The sequence below is a fragment of the Genypterus blacodes genome, unplaced genomic scaffold, assembly GCF_046128005.1.
Source record: "Genypterus blacodes isolate CSIRO-AG114 ecotype Tasmania unplaced genomic scaffold, CSIRO-AGI_Gbla_v1 ptg000110l_1, whole genome shotgun sequence".
Lineage (NCBI taxonomy): Eukaryota > Metazoa > Chordata > Actinopteri > Ophidiiformes > Ophidiidae > Genypterus > Genypterus blacodes.
This window is the reverse complement of record NW_027466914.1, coordinates 1,489,595-1,508,002: the sequence shown is the minus strand read 5'-3', so window position 1 is coordinate 1,508,002 and position 18,408 is coordinate 1,489,595. Positions and strand designations below refer to the sequence as shown.

At 45.2% G+C, this 18,408-nt stretch overlaps 1 protein-coding gene across 1 annotated transcript in view; it reads left to right on the top strand.

Moving 5' to 3' along the window:
* LOC143009094 (matrix metalloproteinase-16-like) overlaps nucleotides 1–18,408 on the top strand; it is a 53,192-nt gene that overhangs the window by 1,693 nt on the left and 33,091 nt on the right. The window contains exons 2-4 of the mRNA XM_076161103.1: nucleotides 11,366–11,514; nucleotides 12,798–12,920; nucleotides 16,822–17,126. Coding sequence (XP_076017218.1) covers nucleotides 11,366–11,514; nucleotides 12,798–12,920; nucleotides 16,822–17,126 — 577 coding nt within the window. The remainder of the gene's footprint in view (nucleotides 1–11,365; nucleotides 11,515–12,797; nucleotides 12,921–16,821; nucleotides 17,127–18,408) is intronic.

Here is an 18,408-nt window from a genome sequence, read left to right as displayed (position 1 = left end):
GTGTTCCTTTGGAAGAGCAGGCAGCAGATTCAGTCCAGATGCTACAGGTTATTCAGTTAAAATGCTCGAGCTCACATGACAGGGAGAGGAAGACAGAGACACAGTGATAAGAAATAAAGTCACGTCCAGCCTCGCTCTCTCTCTTCCAAGAAATGATTCATAACGTGAATAGGATTGATGACACTTTGTATTCAGCAGGGGTTTCTGTGTGTGACAGTGTGGAAGACTACTAAATGGCAACACACTGTCTTTGACCAGCACTATGAGTATCCTACCTTTAAGAGGAAACTAAACACGCCAGAACTTTGCAAAGTTGCCAAGTTGGTGCAAAAACATAGCTGTAGAGTTTATGTCTAGTGAATAAAGTAGCTCGTGCATCCATTATTGAGTGAGGTGTTTTGTTTTCTGTGGGTCACGTGTTGGTGAAGGTACCTAGGTCGGTGCTGTTCTGAATCCATGAAATGCCTCCAAGATTTTGGGTTCAAGGAAAGTTAAGGATTAGTATTTTCCCCATTATTGACTGCTGTTTCTGTTTCTGTGCAAATTACAAGCACAAACCGGCCCAGGAATAACTGCTCAGCTGCTTAGTAACCATCAGTCTACAATGATTCAGGGCTGCACTGTTCGGCTTCCAGGAGTGAATGGACGTGCGTAGCTGTAAATGCTCACTCAGCAGGTTTACCTGGGATAAATAAGCATTTCAAAAGCTGAATAATCATCAAAAATCATAGAGCACAACGGGACAAATCTATAAAAAAGTCTACTTCATCTTAAACTAACATGTGCCTGGACTTAAGTGCTATGTAAACAGCCTTGCATGTACTTTTCCTGCTTCAAAAGCCCAATCCAGTATAATTATGTTGCACTTAGACAGTATCACAAAGCCAGTAGGAGGATGACTGATTTCCCTCTATGCGTGGATGCTATAAACAGCTGCTGCTTTGGAAAGTCTGTAGAGATTGGACTGATTTTACACACTCCATGCGGTGATTGCCACAGCCACATACTGTACACTGCACTTGGATGTGTGTGTTCGTCACAGACACGCTCCCGCCCGCTCTTACAGAGGGGCAGTAAATGAGGAGAGATGGATATCTTCTCTAAATATCAGGTGTGGTTTGAGGTGGGAGGTCACGCTAAGCCTGCGTTGTAATTGGTGGTCACACTGTGGTCTTTAAGAAAACCTTCTCCCATTGGACGGGAGCTTTAATCTGCCTGGGTCGACTTACTGGATTTGACTTCATGACTTAATTTGCGTTATTTCAAGTAACGGCACCGTATTTGCCCTTTCCCTTTGCTGCGGGTCGTTGTTGTTTACCTTTGAGCGACAGAGCAAAGAGTTTGAATACTAACTTCACACTTGGTGCTGGTTATTGGAGAAGTGTTAACATTTATCCGAATGCTTCAATGTTTGTTTATCCCGTTGTCTTTCCTGGAAAAACTCATTTTCTGTGCAAGTTAGACAATCTAATCACGCAGTTATTTGTGTTTCATTTCACGCTGTTTTAATGTGGAGAACACTAATGCTTCTGCTCGGCATCTGAGGAAGTGACTTCAAACGTTTTCCCCGGCGAGGTCATACGTGGGCTACATTTTCATCATCATTTTTATGCAACAAAGAGTAATTGAAAGAGAGATAATGGATGTTTAATCTTCTGCCTGTGTGTGTGTGTGTGTGTGTGCTGCTGTCGGTGTCAGACAGACATAGACTGGAATTTTACTCACTATTGCGTAACAGTTAGATTCACTCATTACTGCGTTTAAACAGGTAGCATCTGTAGCATCCTAGAACTGTGTGTTCCTGTTGGTCAGGTGTTCTTGGCTCATAGGAAATAAACCAAGAATAGAATAATAGAATCCTTTGTCTACAGTTACACTTGGTTGAATAAAGAGCCTCATTGTGTCATTCCCTACTTTCTGTCCTCTTTCTATTCCCACAGTTGGGTTATGAGATAGTTTGTCCCCTGCCTGGTGATGTTTCTCACAACACAAGCTCTAAGCAACATTAACTCACCATGAAATCACAAAGCCACCCCTCCCTCTCCTCCCTCCTTCCCCCCCCGAGCATCATTTTGCCACGGCAACGCTCCTCGGCACTTCACGGCGAAGCATCAGGTGCGACGCCTCGCTTCAAGTCGCATTAAGCGTTTTAAATCATGACACTCAGCTCGCCGGGGACAGAGCGAAGTTGCTTAGTCAACGGTAATCTGCCGCACAACAAAGAGAGAGAAGCACCGAGCGGCTTCTGCTGTTCTCCCATCTGTTAAAACATCCTGCTCAGAGACGGATGAATCAATTAATAAAATGGAGTCGGGTAAGACTCTGATTCCTGTCACTTGCGGTTGTTACCACTGGCAGAGATTTTATTTATTTCCCATGTTTGTTTGTCTCTCCCAAGGCTACGTAAAAACAATCCGCGAACAGATTCCCACAGAATTCGGTGGACCGGCTGACCTGCTGTTGGGAAACAATGGATTAGATGTTGGTCCTTAGCCAGATCGGGGAAATATTGGGCAACTTTCTGTGGCATGAATACAAACTGAAACTTGTGTTTGCAGGATGACAAAGTGTCTGTTGTAGTCAAACTCTGGCTTGTAAAATGGAACTTTCATTATAGAGTTGTTGGATGATAATATAGGTCAGTTATTGGGTTTCAGCACCGTGTTAATGAAGAACACAACGTTGTGCAATGCAAACTATTCAGTGCTGTTGTCGCTATGAAGGGAATGGAAGAGCTTCACTCAGGTCACAGGTCGTATTACTAGTCGCCATGCTTGGCCTTTGAGTGGCATCTGAATAATGCAACGCAACCAGTGTGTGTCTGTGTCTGTGTGTGTGTGTGTGTGTGTGTGTGTCTGTGAATAAATGGTTGTAAGTTCTCTCATTTCCATGGATTCTTTTTGTGCCCACATCTCAGTGTTTGTGCGTCTGTTTACACAACAGCCAAGCCCTTGTGTGTCTGTGGGGAGGGAGGGAGTAGACGCAAGTCTAGGGGGGAAATGTGTCTGTGTGTGTGTGTTCTCTCTCTGTTCTCTCACTCCTTTTCACGTGGGACGATGGCGTCTTTGCCCTCGCTGCCCTAGACACCAGCACTTCTAACCATAGTCGGTTACCAGACTAAAGAAAAGAGAACTGGCGCGACTTCTGTGACTCAGAAAGTTACGGCTGGACTAAATTTAGGCCTTGATGTAACTGCCTAGGATTTAATGTGGCGTTAAAGTGCTGGTTTTATTGTTTTTCTAATATCTCTCATGATAAGTGCTCCTTGGTGTGGTACTGCTGCAGAAATGTTGGGCCCCATCACGCGTCGTCTCTTGATTGATTCTGAATACTCTTCCATTCAGGGCGCTGATCTAACCTGATATTAACTTCCCATTTAAGCAAACCTCTTTCGAGATGCCATTCGTCTTTTTCTAGCTTTTTCCTACAATTTGAGGTCAATCCTAATTCCTAAATTGACCTCAAATTGCACGTCTGGACCCGGCCGATCACGCTGGAGTCAATAACCTGTAACGTTTCCTCATCCAGACCCGGATTGATGACCGCAGGGCTGTTGGGCCGCGGCACGAGTACACTCTCTTCTATCAGGCGCTCTTCCAGTTATTTGTGTTCTTTGTGCGCTTCTTATTAATTTCACACAGGCCGATTTCTTGACGTCATTTGGCCTGGATATGAGAGCAGATTTGTGAGCCACCGGGGTGCCTGTGTCAGTCTGTTTACTCAGTCCTAGAGAAATACACAACACCTGCCCTGACCTAAATGATTCACGCACACACGCACACACACACACACAAAAACATAGGCAGTAGATATTCATCACCAGCCGCTAAAGCTCTTGTTATTATACTATTTCAAATGTTTTCTCCGTATGGAACCAGATGTTTCTGTCTGAGTTGTGTCTCTGGTCAAAGCTTACTAAGCTGCAACACAAGATGAGGCCAATGGGGCGTCACATGTCCATTAAGCTGCAGACACAAAGAGTTGTTGAAACATGTGTGTGTGTCTGTGTTGTATCAACAATCTTTCAACATCAACACATTTGGATTTGCAACTACTGAAGTAGAATTAAACATCATTCTTTCTTCATTTGTGCAACATCTTATGTCATTTATTATTCCAAATACTCTGCAAAATCCCCACAGATTCCCAATCCAAAGGTTGTGATCAGTATGTATGATCAGACTGTGACATTTTTGGGTGACATTTTTCTGACATTTAGTCCTAATGGGGCCAGCGAGGCGATGCACACGGCATGCATTACACATGTGCGAGTGTGTACACCGTAACATTCGCCCACGCCGCCCCGGCCCCGGCCCCTCCCCCTCCCCCTCCCCCCGTGCTTCAGACAGATAGTTTCGCCGTGGACGATCCCTCCGACCATGCAAGTTTTGTGAATTCAAGTACTGCATTTAAATTGATCTGTGCGTGTGTGGGCTTGCGGTTACTGGTGTGGGCAGGAAGGCTGCGGTTGCCTTGACGACCCTGGCACACTCGCCAGTGGTTCAGTGTGTTCCCGTTGAATAATTTAGAGCGGTCAGGGGTGGCAGGCTTTTTCCCGCGAGGCCGGAGTCATGTTCCCACGAGTCACCTGTCCCCAACGCTGGCGGATCGCTGCGTGCTACTCCGTCCTGACGCCGTGTTCGTGGACAGATGGAGCCACTTTATACAGCATGTGTTAACGCCACCGTCACCACCACCCACCATCATCCGGCATGTTTTATTATACAATCACAGATATCAGTGCTGGCTGGCTGCTACAGCACACTCTGAGAGTTTTCACAGCGGTATTTCAGCTTTGCTCAATAATGACGAGTATCAAAAACGCCCGCTGGATCTGGAACAACTGCTTTTCTTTCTGTTTCTTAATGTTCTGCTTATTGTCGCTGCTGAGAAATGATATATTTACCACGCCAAAAGTGTTTATCTCCCCAATAAATGTCATACTTGAGGTTTTCTCTTTAAATCTTCCCCTTAAGTGTATCATAATTGGTAAAATATGGTTTGAAGAGTACGCAAGGGACCGGAGCGAGCGGATCCCTACTGTTGATTTTCTATCCTAGCAGGGAGTTAATTGAATTCACCGGGTTTCCCCTGGCGAAAGTCATTCTCCATTTAGATTAATAGAATAAAAAGCAGGTGGGCTGCTGCACTGACCCACAGCAGAGGAGGGAGCTGGGTTCTTTTTTTTGTGTGTAGATTCCAGGCATCAGTTTATCACATCACAGTGTTCTCTGAGTGAAAACACGACACACCTATGCCAGGTGGCTCATAATGTAACTGCTGTATCCACTATAAATCAATGTGATTTGTTTTTTCCAGTACATTAATTTCCTGTAAGAGCCTGGATTGAATTAGTGATACATTTCAACTCTCTGTATTTTCCCTTATTTACCGTATTTAAGAATAAACAGCGGAGCAACAACGCTGATGCATCTGTTGTATTTCAGACGTACAAACAGCAAGATCACATCTCACCGACTCACAATATTACCTCTAACATACAAACCCTTAAATGCTGTATGGCTGACTTTACTGCTGAGGTGTTCAGCGTAATGAAACCTTATCCATGCACGTGCTACACTTTATGGCTTTATTAGCTCAATACACAGGCAACTAATGTGAGGTTGTGTTAACGTACCATCTAACACACAACTAAGGTACAGACTATCTGCTCTATCTGATAGTGGACGCTGCAATTTGGCTCACCCTTGTTTGTGAACAACAAGACAGTCACCTGCACAAATGGAGAATCCAATTAGTGTGGGAAATGTATTATTTGCGACCACAGGTCTCTAAATTGTGACGGAACATTAGCTGTGATTACAATTTAGATAAACCTTCTGCCATTTTGATTTAAGTCAGCGATCAAGTCAACTCTGTAACCTGAGGGAGCAAAGCCTCATCAGCTGATCGGTGGCAAACAGCAACATGAGGAGCCACAACATGCTGTCAAGTGCATTGCCATGCCGACCAGGTCTCCTGAGGGCAGGTCTCATCCATAATAGAGCGACTCTGTAGCCTTACAGGGTGCCCTTTTGATGGCACCCATCGGCTAATTAGCTCCCCTTCTGCTCGTCAGGTAGCGGGCCAAGCTGGCCGGCCGGTCGGGAGGTGGTCCGGGGACACAAGCGTTACAGGAGCCTCAGGTTCACCTCAGTCGAGTAACCGTGTGAGGGCTCCTGATGAGCGCAAGGCCCCTAAAGTCCCTCCAGGCCTTTGCCCGTCCTCTCGCTGTGTCTCTCATGTTATCTATCCTGATGGGAAGTGTGTGGAGCCGCTGCCGTATGGAAACACATGCAGAGTTTACTTGAGAGGCACAGCTTGTTTTGGGGCTTTAGTCTGGCGACAAGACAATATTCAGTACCTGGAAGTGTCACGTTTGAGCAGTGAACCATCTGCCTGCTGATTTCTTGGTTTTAAATTACCGGGGAAGAGAAAGTGAAATGAAAAAATGCCTCTATTGTTTTCTATGGATATTGTTCCTAAATGCACTAATGTTCCCCTTTATGGTAGTTAGTGCTGTGATTGTGTGTTTTAAATGAGTTTTCTTGAGACTGGGAGTGTGGCAAAGGTGGAAAAGCATAGAAGAAATTAAAGTGATGAGCAATTTGACACATTTGAGTGTTTGTTAGGTAATTTACACTAATTCACTGAAGTTCTTACAAGATTGTGTTTATTTTTATGGCACGTTCACCTGATTGACATGCTAAAAATAAGCACAACATCATTTCAAAGCATCAAAATTGCCACTAGATCTGTTAATGTGGTCCAAACCATGGCCCTGTCACCATGTCATGTTTGTGGCGAGAACATATTGGTGCCGAAAAACACATAAACATCTCACTTCCTTCTGCATCAGGCTCAGAACTTCTCATTCAACCCTTGTATAACACAGGAGACACCAACTCCCCTTCTTTTTTCCACCCTGCTTTGCTCTGATGACAGCACTTACACCGTGAAACGTTTTATTAAGTCCCTTGTTTAAACGAGCCGATGAGCAGCATCTCTGATAGTGTGTGTGACTGCAGGCTCTTACGGCCGCCTTGGAACGCAGCTCAACATAAAGTATGGTCACCGTTCTGTGCCGTTATTGCACCCGGACTGAATTGCAGCTTTATACAACAACACCTTACATGTCTACAAGCTCCCTTGTTATCCATTTGCGGCGAGTACAGAATTTCTGTCTTCTTCAATAGGGAGGCTGGAGCTCCAGCCTCCCGCTCTGAGGAATCCTTACATCGGCAGAACACGGGGAATCATAGATCATGAAGACAAAGAGCAAATCAATGCGAGAGAGAGAGAGAAGAGGGCAGCAGCGAGCGAGCGAGCGAGCGAATAGAGGAAGAAAAGCCAAAGAGATAAGAACGGGGAGTGAGTGACGGTTTGGGGGAAAAGTAAAGTAAAGACCTCGGCTCTGACTCAGCAAAACAGACGTTTTCCTTAAGATCTTCCTGCTCTGTTTACGTCATGCTTAAGAACAAATGGGTCGCTGTCATGGAAGCAGGAGAGCAGAGGGAGATGGCTAGTCAACACAAAGGTGACGCCTCCGGAAAGTGGAACTGGCGCAGGTAATTCCTCTGAAAGAAACGTGAAGGCCGCTCCTCTAAATAACACTTCTATGATGACACACTGGCCCGTTTTTGCCTCACAACCCTATTTTTTATGGAATTCTGCTCGAGCGAAAATCCAATATTGAATCAATTTCATGTAGTGCAGAGGCTTGAGGCCAAAAATGTTTTTTGGTTCCAAAGGATCAATGATGAAAGAGTTGGACTCTATCGAAGTCATGAAAGACTCCAGGACTTTGATCTTTGAAAGTTGCTGCAGAATTAATATATATGAGATTTGAATGGAAAATCTATACGACAAGTCTGGGCTGAATGGTGATGGATGTGCATTTTATGTGTGTGTCCAAGTCTTTGTGTGTATCCAGCTGGAGAGAATTTAAGTTTCACGTGTTGCTGATGAATCTGAGCTATAAGATGGACAGCTCAGAGTGCACCCTAATTGTTTGCCACGTGTTCTAGATGTTTCTGTCTATTTATGACATAATTGCGTAATCTTGGACAAAAAACACAGGAAACGCAGGAACACAAAATTTCATCATCAATGTCCACAGTTTGGCCCATCGGCAAGACGCTGCTGGAGAATGGCATCTACTGTTTTGCTACCTCTCTCTCTCTTTCTCCCTCTCTCCCTCCCTCCCTCATGTGATATTGAACAAGCTGCATGCACCACACACTTACACGCCATCCAAAACACCATTAATTTCTGAGTGACAGACTAATATCCAGTCTCAGCTTTCTCGACTTACACCGTCTCTCCTCCGCTGACGTGCCCGATACATCTTTGTATGTGAAAAGAGCTGAAAGCGTAAAAAAAAAAAAAAAACCAAGGCCATCTCACTCAAGTCTTGCTGCTGTGTTGTCTTTGCTGCTTCTCATTTGCATAATAGTCAGCGCATAGATCTGCCGCTGCAACATGCATATGGAGTTCTGCCAGGGAAGAAAGATCTCCCTGCACACACACATTCATCAGGCTGTGTTGTGGCCATTGCACATTACTTTTCACCTCCTCACCATACATGTAACATGACAACTCTGTTTGAGAAATGCATTTTTTTTTCCAATGGCAGAGAGAAGAGTGACAGAAAAAAAGGCGTGCCCACGCCCACGCACACGCACACACACACACACACACACACACACACACACACACAATGTCCTTTATCTTAAAAAAAGCTGTTATTTTTAGGAAACACTTAAGATGTTGTGAGGCTGTCCACACACACACACACACTCACTGTCTCACTGTCTTCTTTCAAGGCAAAGAGGAAAAATCCACTTCACAACAACTGTTTGGCTCAAAATGTGACGCCACATCCAAACCCTTTGCCTCCATCTATATCTTTCTTTCCCAACACACCAAAATGGAATTGAGGGAAATTCACCAGGGCTGAACTCTGCCACAATAATAACCTCCCATGTCAGAGGGAAGATGGAAGGGAGGGACAGAGATGATTATAGGACCGCCAAAACAAAAGTAGACGTTAGAAAGGAGAAGAAATGGCGGAGTGGAGACCGACATGGCAGAGAATCATTCACTGACTCGCCTTTTCAACTCTTGTGTGTTTTGCCTGCTAGTTTAGAGGATTAAGCTTTATTATGAGGCGACGCACGTATACGCCTGTAATCGAGTGTGAATCTACTGTGTAATGTGATCATTGTGTTCATCCCAAACCGGATTACTATGCCATGGTAGATTAAAATGGAGCCAATGGTTGTCCCCTGTGGAAAGCCTCATGTGTGTATGTGTGAGTGTTCAGGTTTGTGTGCATGGGGAAATGTGTAAAATGTGCTGGCATGTAAAGCTTGGGTGGCTGCAGCGCTCCCGTGCGATTTCCTCGCTTAGAAGCTGTCGTGGTTTTTTTTCATGCCCTGTAAGTGTCAGTGGGCTGTGTGTGTGTGTGTGATTATGGAGCTATAGTTTTACTGCCTAAACAGCTGAATGGAAATCTCACCCATGCTCGTCTCTCTCTCTCCCCGCGAGGCCCTTTCAGACTGTAAAAACCTGACACACATCATAATGTTATCACCCACTCACTGAGAGCGAGGGGAGGAGGAGCGGAGGGCGTAAGATGGCAACCGGGGGGACGTGAGAGGAAGCCGGTGAAATAATCCACAGCAAAGAAGCAGAAAATGAGCGTGGACATTTGAAATCAAGCACATTAAGCAACGGACGTGACAAATCATGGCTGTAAACGTGAACTGTGTCTGTTCCTACATGCTCACTCATTACTTCCACTTAAATCCGTCTGATGCCGCTGCAATTAAGCCAATTAATGCATCTAGAATAGAACTGAGTGTACCTTAGTGCCGAGTGTATCTTAATGTACTGATTGTTGACAAAACTACACAGAGAGAGAAAAGCTTGGTTACACACTCAATAGGCCGGTGAGAGTGTGTGTGCTGTGTTTATCCCGTCTATGGAGTGTTTGGGGTCGGCGTCACTGCCAGTGCTGAAATGTTAATGATTAGCTTTCCCCTTTTTTGTATCTCAATGTGGAATTATTCATGCAGGCGACCTTAACAGCATTAATCTGATTTTCAGGCCGCATCACTAACAGTCAAAACAGCCGGCACCTTTTTACAATTTTAACAAGCGTTTTGTCCTAGTTTGCACCGCTTTATAAATAGCTACAAAGAGCCGGTCCAATGAGATTTTAAAGAGCTCTTTGTTGCCGCGTGGAGCCAGACTCTAGGCTCGCTCGCTGTAACGCAAGCTGTACACTTGCATTTGTTCCATTGTTGAGTAATGGTTTTCCTTTTATTGCATTCTCCTTTTCTCGCTCTCACACCATCCTTCCCTCAATGTCTTGTGAAATTCATTCACAGTGTGTACACTGTCTTGGGCAGCAGGCCTTCGTAATGACTAACGCAGCTCTGTGCACTTGAAAAGCACTCACGTCTGCACAGCGCAGCGCCGGTGAATGGAGGTACAAAAAGGTTTGAAGCAATGCACAGCTTTGAGTTCATTGAGTGTTTTCAGATTCTGGGCCAATACTGTAGTTTTGCATGTGATAGTTTTTATTCCCGCTACTCTTCAGCACAATCTAGGGCTCGTTTTATTGGTTGGTTGGTTTGGTAAAGCTTGCTTAACCATCTTTACTATGAGCATTGAGAAAATACAGCGGGGAAGGGGACATTCCAAATCCCCTGAGCCCTTTTTTCTCTGCGAAAGCCCGACCATTCCCCTGCCTCCTTTCTGGTCCAAAGATCTGTACTGTGATTCCCTCTGGCAGGATTTTTATAGGGACATTGAAAGCTCTATTACACCAGAGTCTCACCCTGACAAGCTAAATGACTTGATAACAGATGACACTCTGCTCTATAAAGCAGACATTTCTCTCTTTCCACTCACCTACTCATCCTTGTTTTACTATCTTACCAACAACAACCAATGCTTGCTGCAGGCATGGATAGTAACTGAGATGCAGATGAAGCAGGTCACTGGGTTCTTGGAAAATTGTGGGATTGAAAAGGGTTGCATCATACTACAAAATAAGAGACTTGCCACATGGGTCCTGACTGGAGAAGGTGTGGGTAACGTGCCTTGCTCCAGGGCACTTCAGTTGTAGGTGTGAAATAAGAGTAGACCTTTTGTTACTGACATTTTCCATGCTGCTCCATGAAATCAAACTGCTGACCCTTTCACCGCCCTCCTACCTGTTCCTTCGGCCCACAGGCAACAATTTCCCATCATGTGTTAAAAACTGTTTTTATTGAGGGCGCCCTTTGATCTTCAAACTGGTTACTGGTGTCTAACCTTTCCCTTCCCTCTCTCTCCCTCTCCTCTTTGACCATAGGTTTGGCTCCAGAGGTATGGCTACCTCCCGCCTGCAGACCCCAGAATGTCAGTACTGCGTTCTGCCCGAGTCATGCAGTCCGCTATCGCTGCCATGCAGCGCCGTTATGGCCTCAATATCACAGGCACCCTGGAGGGCAGCACTATAGAGTGAGTCACACTTTGTCATTACAGATGCCATGATGTAGGAATCTATAATTGTGGGCTCAGGTCATAATGAATGGAGGGTGTAACTAATCTGTTGTTTGTTCTTTTGTTCTCATACTAATCTGCAGCACATATAACTAAATTAGATATGTTGTGTGCACGTTACCATTGGAATAATATTGATTAGCCTTTCCCACCAAAAATACACAAAACCGCCCAAATATACAAGGATGACATTTGAAGGAGAAAGATTGAGATAGGAGTGTTGGTATTTCTAAAGCAGATGACACACAGTGGATTAGACGGATTAAGTGGGGCGTTTAAATTGGATCAAAGGGCCTTTTACAGACGCTACAGATCAAAGGCTGGGAAATGCCACAGTGTTCAGACTCTGGGAGGGGGAAAGAAGAGCAGGGGGCCGGGCAGTGGTTGCTTCCCTCGTTCCATCAGTCAAACCTGAAAGGTGCAGCCATAAGGAGATGGGGACTTTTCTATCTATGTAGATGTACGGAAAATGTTCATATCTGTGCTAAAATGTCATCTAAAGCAGCTTTCACTCCCTGAAGAATCATCTGAATCAGAGATCCCTGGCACGAGCCCTACTATCATGTGTTTCCACATCAAACTGACCGTTGAAGTGTATGATGTGGACGCGGTGCTCGGTGGTGTGAGAGATTAACAGCTGGCTAACACCTGGATTGAGTGAAATGTGATAAGCTTACAATATGTCTGTTTCTCCTGTTTTTCCCCTCATGCTTCTTTGTGTAGCGACACCACAGTAAGGTGAGATGATACAGCATGTATATGTGTGTAAGGAAGCAACAAGTGATTTCATGTGGCGTTGTTGTGCAGTCAGGCATCAGCAGCAGCAGCAGCACTGTGTCTTGTAGCGGTGCCTCCTCTGTCAGTGCAGATTGATTATGCGTACCGTTAAGCATGGATCGCTTTGCCCTGGCTGGTAAAAGTGTGCCGCTACTGACATCAGCGAGGAGCTATGTTACAGATCAGAATACGGTTACATTTGTTGTGTTATCACCGTCTTATCACCTCAATATAAAAAATATGGCACCAGGAATAGCAAGAGCAAAATGAGGGAAGTGGTTTGGCTGCATTCCTGCACCAAACTAGGCAACATAAGTGTTCCAAATCAGGCTGGGTAGGGAAAAATGACTTTAATTAATCGATGTAATGATTTAGGGAGAAATATTACAAAAGGATGACGCCTTACTCAATCAATCCTGCTTACTAATCAATCCTTTTCTTACTCCCCTGCTTCTTTGCCACAGGTGGATGAAGAAGCCCAGATGCGGCGTTCCTGACCAGTTAGGGGGTGCGTCCAAATTCAGCGTCAGGAAACGGCGGTACGCCCTCACGGGACAGAGGTGGCAGCACAAACATATCACATACAGGTGCGTGTGCGCCGTCGCTATCCGATTGTAATTGTTTTCCAAGGCGAGGTCTTGTTTAGTTTACTCACTGCAACATTTACAATAATCCAGATAAGTGTGATAATCTCTCAAACCTCATATCCACACGGGGTGTAACATTTCAAAAATGTCACGGCGTCACAGCTTCAGTACGGCATGAAATTGTTCTACAAAGTTCAATATTGCTTTTTTGGCCGAGATACAGCTTCACACACACGCACAAAAGCAAACAAGAGCAAACCCAGAGACAGCGTGTTCTTTCACCTTCGCACAGCCAAAGGACTATCCCACACACACACACACACACACACACACACACACACACAGGAAAAGAGTGTGTGCAAGAGCCGTCTGTGAGTTCATCCTCACTATAAGACAACATGTTGCACTTATGCAACATCTCCCCGTTGGTTCAGTGAGGTCGCCGGCCCAGATTCCATCATATTTCATGGCATACCATAGAGCCACTTGCCCTCAATGTCATGTTTCATGGGGTAATCGTTAAGCACCGGGCTTATTTATCTTCGCTCTGTCGTGAGGATAAATGTGTAAGTGGTATTACAGCGGGCGACTATAATCTAACGGATCTACCTCTGAATTAGGCCTGTACAGTATATAACCCATTTAAGAACTGTGCAGGAGAGAGAACACACACACACACACACACACACACACACACACACACACACACTTGGGATTTGCCTTTTCAAAATATTACAATGAAATCAGTCTTGGCTCGGGAAACACACGAGTTGCTCCCGCGATGACGTAGGGAATGATAAGAAATGAGCGTTCGGGAGGGAAGAGTAGATGGTCGGTGAGGAGACGGGAGGGAGGGAAGGTGACAGAGGAGAAGCAACTGTGGAGAAAAAAGAGAGAGAGAAGAGGAGAGAAGGAAACCCCGGTGGAAAGCAGAGGGTGCTCTCTGACAGATTAGGGTTATGTAATGGGATTGAGCGTTTTTTGAGTGTGTCTGCTCCCTCGTGTGTGTATGTGTGTGTGTGTGTGTAAGTGTGTGTACGTGGATATGTGCTTGGCCCACAGTCAGTAGTGAGATGTGGCTGCAGCTGCTCCTTTTATCCCTTCATCCTTTTACTGGTTGTCTATTGAAGAGACCATCGCCTGAAAGAAGCATTTAAACAAATAATGCACTTTATTCTATCATTTCTTTGTTGTGAAGTGTTGAATTAAAGTTTACTTAAAAACAAAATCTACACTAACACCTGCTGTAAACCTGCAAAACCTCTACCGATGAGCTTAAAATCAGCTGTTGGATTTTGAGCAGCAGTGGTGATCAAACTTTGTGCCATTACACTGAACACACACCCACACACACACCAGACAGTTTGACACCTAACCATCCGATGTAACGCCAGGCAAATTGCCCCGATTACGCCGCCGTGGCTTCTTTGTATCCACGTTGCAGCAGTTTCATTAATCCGGTGTTCTTTTCAGAGTATTTATTGATTAATAACGCGTCCGCTCTCTCGCTGCTGTCAGTGTGTTTCCTTGCCGAAGCCCGGGGCGATCAAAAAGCTAATAGGTTTTACTCTTCAGCACTTTTTACGAGCAGCGAAGCCACCGACTAATCTGTTCTCGGTGTCTGAATACGCTGAATTGTGTTCCGTACGCAGTTGCCAAGTTGGACATTTTCCCTGGACTTTTGTGCAGCTTTAAAATGACTTAACGGGACAGAACTAAATGTAATTATCATTCCTTTCCATTGCAAACATCCACAGGTGCAAGTGGCTGAACAAGTACGAGAGCAGCAGGCTTTTACAAAACATCCATGCATTCCAATTCATACATACTGTAGTGTATTTGTTTGAAATCTGCAATTGTCCTGGAGGTTCTGTTGGATCTGGTGGAGTCATTTATAACTGCAACGTCTGGGTTTAGAGACCTTTGACCTATATATCACGTGACCCTCTCTCCCTGCAGCTACCCGATGAAGATGAAGCGGCCACAGAATCATCTCGTAATGACCGTATAATTTAAAAACAATGCTGACATTTAGGATGTGTAAGGAATGCTCGGTCCTCCTGGGTGTTGCCATGTCCCACGCAGGGAGAAGGCACTCATTACTTCAGCCTCCCTACTGTTCACCCCAGCATGCAGACACTCCTAGAGCCGCTTCATCCGGAATCATTATCACCTCACAACATGGACTTTAATACTTTATATAGCCCGGAGCAGCTTGCGATCCATTCATTTGCGGTTTTCTCTTTTTATCCGTCTTACCCTTAAGAATAACACACACACTGCGACTCGGGGAAATAGAATTTGTTGAAAACACCTTTCAAGTCAAATAATCGTTTTTTTCTCCTTTTTTTTATTCCTCAAGTGGCTGCATCAGTCAGTAAATCCATTCACTGTAATCCCACAGAGGGGAGGACAAGGACAAACAGGAGGAGCAGCAGATTTCCCTCCACATTTTAATCTCAGGGAAAACATTTGTACCCTCTCTGAATCAGCCCGCTATTGATTTTAGAGAAACGGTTGCCTGTTTATTGTGCCAACGCGTCTCTAACTGTCCTACAAGTACTCAAAGAGACAAAAAGGTCATTTTGAGTCGCCTGATAAGTGGCTTCAATCAGGCAGGGATAGAGTCAGACAGCTCGTGCTAATGCTGCTTAAATTGTTGTTCGAGATTGTTGCGCTGTTAGTTTAAGGGTGCCGGCTAATGGCGGTGGGACTTGAGTACATACTGTAGGACGACAGAGGACAACAATGTCACGCTGTTATTCATCGCCATCTCCCAATCAAACATAATCACAGACATCAAGACATCAAACATGTGCTTGTCATTGGCCTCACCTTGTGGATTATGAGAGGAAACAACACAATTAATGCGCCTGGTGTGACATTGTTGTTTTTTGCGCGCAAGCTGTGGACACAATGTTGATGTCATTGTTCAGCAGACTTGTATTGTATTTCCTAGTCAGTTTCCATGCTTCCCAACAGAGGTTAAGTGAATAATTGAAGAATCTGAGTTAACATGTAATGTAAATATGCGGTCTATAGTCTAAGCTCGTTGTATTTCTTTCTCGGCTTGGCCCATTGAGGAGAGCACAGAGATGAGCTGTCCTCAAAGACAAAAGACACTCTGATAATAGTTTCCTCTATTATGTAAGATGACAGGCAGACAGGAAAATGGAGATGCTCTCAAGTGATGACAATGGAAAAGGGAAGAAGCCAAAAGTAGGTGTCAGAACGACTAGATGAAAGAATACTCTCCAGGAGAAACACTTGGGGATCCCCGAAACAACTTGAACCTGAGAAAGACGATGAAAGAAAGACATTAATGTTTTTTTTTTTTTACAAACGCATAACTTTCCCTCCAGCTCACACACACTGCACCGCACTACCGGCAGAATGAGACACGCTGTGTTTACGACAGAACGGTCCAAGTTTGATGAGGCAAACTAAACTAAAAGCACAAGTCTATTTAGAGAACGGAGCCAAAGGTTTGAGGTACTTTCAGAGGGAATAAAGCGGTGAGAGGATTCCCTGATTGCCCAAAGCAGACAGGGAGCTCTCAGCGGGCAGTGGGCTGTTGATAATCCTTAATTAGAAAATAAATTCCAGAGGCAGGAAATTGTTCCATTCTCTCCACACCTGCAGCAACTCAAAGCCAGTAGGGGAGGACTCAGCTGGTTTCTTTCACAAATGGTTCCATTTAGCTCTCTGTTGGTTGAACCGGATACTTGTGAAATGGCAGCATGCAGGGGAAAACAGTGATAGACCATTAAAGACGGACCGCATTCCCTTTAAGCCCCTTTGTGAGGCAGTTTGGTAATACTGCCGTTTGCTATTGTCCCATATCTAATGCTTAAGGGGGAGAGACTAATTCTGCTTCCCCCCGTATCCGTTGTCTCTACAGCATAAAGAACGTGACACCCAAAGTGGGCGCCGAGGAAACCCACGATGCCATCCGGCGAGCCTTCGACGTGTGGCAAAACGTGACGCCGCTGCGCTTCGAGGCCGTGCCCTACAGCGAGCTGGAGCGCACCAAGAAAGACGTGGACATCACCATCATCTTCGCCTCAGGTTTTCACGGCGACAGCTCGCCCTTTGACGGCGAGGGCGGCTTCCTGGCCCACGCCTACTTCCCGGGTCCCGGTATAGGAGGCGACACGCACTTTGACTCAGATGAACCGTGGACTCTGGGCAACCCCAACCATGACGGTAAGAACTGAATGCACATTAGTTTTAACTTTATAGAGTCACTCAAACCAAAGTTGTGAAGAACTGCGAAATTACATCACCAAAACTGTCAGAAAAGGAGAAAGTAGGAGGGATAAGTCCGGAAGAACTTTGGGGTACAAGTCTGCCACAGCTTGATCTACTCTCTCACTCAACCATAGTTTTTTGATCCTTTGGTTGAAAGACGTGTTGGACTCTCAGGGCTCTGAAAGCATCAGGAAGTGCGTTTGCTTGCTGGATGATGGTTTCCTGGTCAATGCATGAGAGATTTCTGCTCCCCTCTGGTGTGATCCGAGTCCAGATGGATGTGTGGAAGCTCGCTCTGGCTCTGGGAAGAATATTACAAGTGTGATGACATATCTCTGGGAGTGGAGAGTAGTGTAGTAATCTCCCTCCACCCCAGGTGCTCGCCCTCATTCTGTACTCGCCCTTTACAACATGTCGTGGTGTGTTTAAGCTTTTCGCAGGGTCTTTGTGTTATTTTTGTGCGTTGCATGATGAGCAGCTGTGTTGGTGTTCTGTGTTTGTGTCCGAGGCAGCCAGCAGCCAGCAGCCAGTCCAGTAAGCTCCCACATTGCCCTCTGACCCCTCATAGCCTGCTGTGCCATAATGATGAAACAGCCTAACACGGGGGGAGAAAGCAGAGGAGGAAAAGAGAAAGAGGCTGAGAAAAGGATGAGCAAGGGTGCAAGAGACACAGACTAAGACAGGCTGGATATGGAAAAGGAGGAAGTCAGATTAGCCCGAAGAAAACCAAAGCAAATGCAGCATAAGCTAAAGGATGCTTAGCTGATGTTCTTGACTGATACTTGCTGCAGCAAGGCTAAGGGTTTCTGAGGCTTCCTCTCTGGCTTTTTTCGGTATTTCTCATTGAATTTCAGATCAAAACTAAGAAGTACAATTGGCTCCACAGAGACGACTCATGAAGATGAAGAGTCAAGACCAACATTGTTTGCGAGGAGTAAGCAAGCGATGGGATGGAACCAATTGAACTAAAGATGGAGCGAGGAAGTGCAGCTCTGTACTGTAGCAGCAAAGCTAACAGGGAGAAAACAGAGAAGGATAGGATTAGAGAGAATGGCAGAGGATCTCTAAACAAATATTGAAGGTTTGAGAGCTCACAAGAGAAGTAAAGAAAACGTTTGAAGAGAAAAGAGTAGGGGAGAGCAGAGATGAGTGAGAGAGAGCTGAGCTGAGCTGTTCAACTCCATGAATCAGAAATAGAACCCAGAAAGTTGCTGTCGACGACTGAATTTGAAGTAGG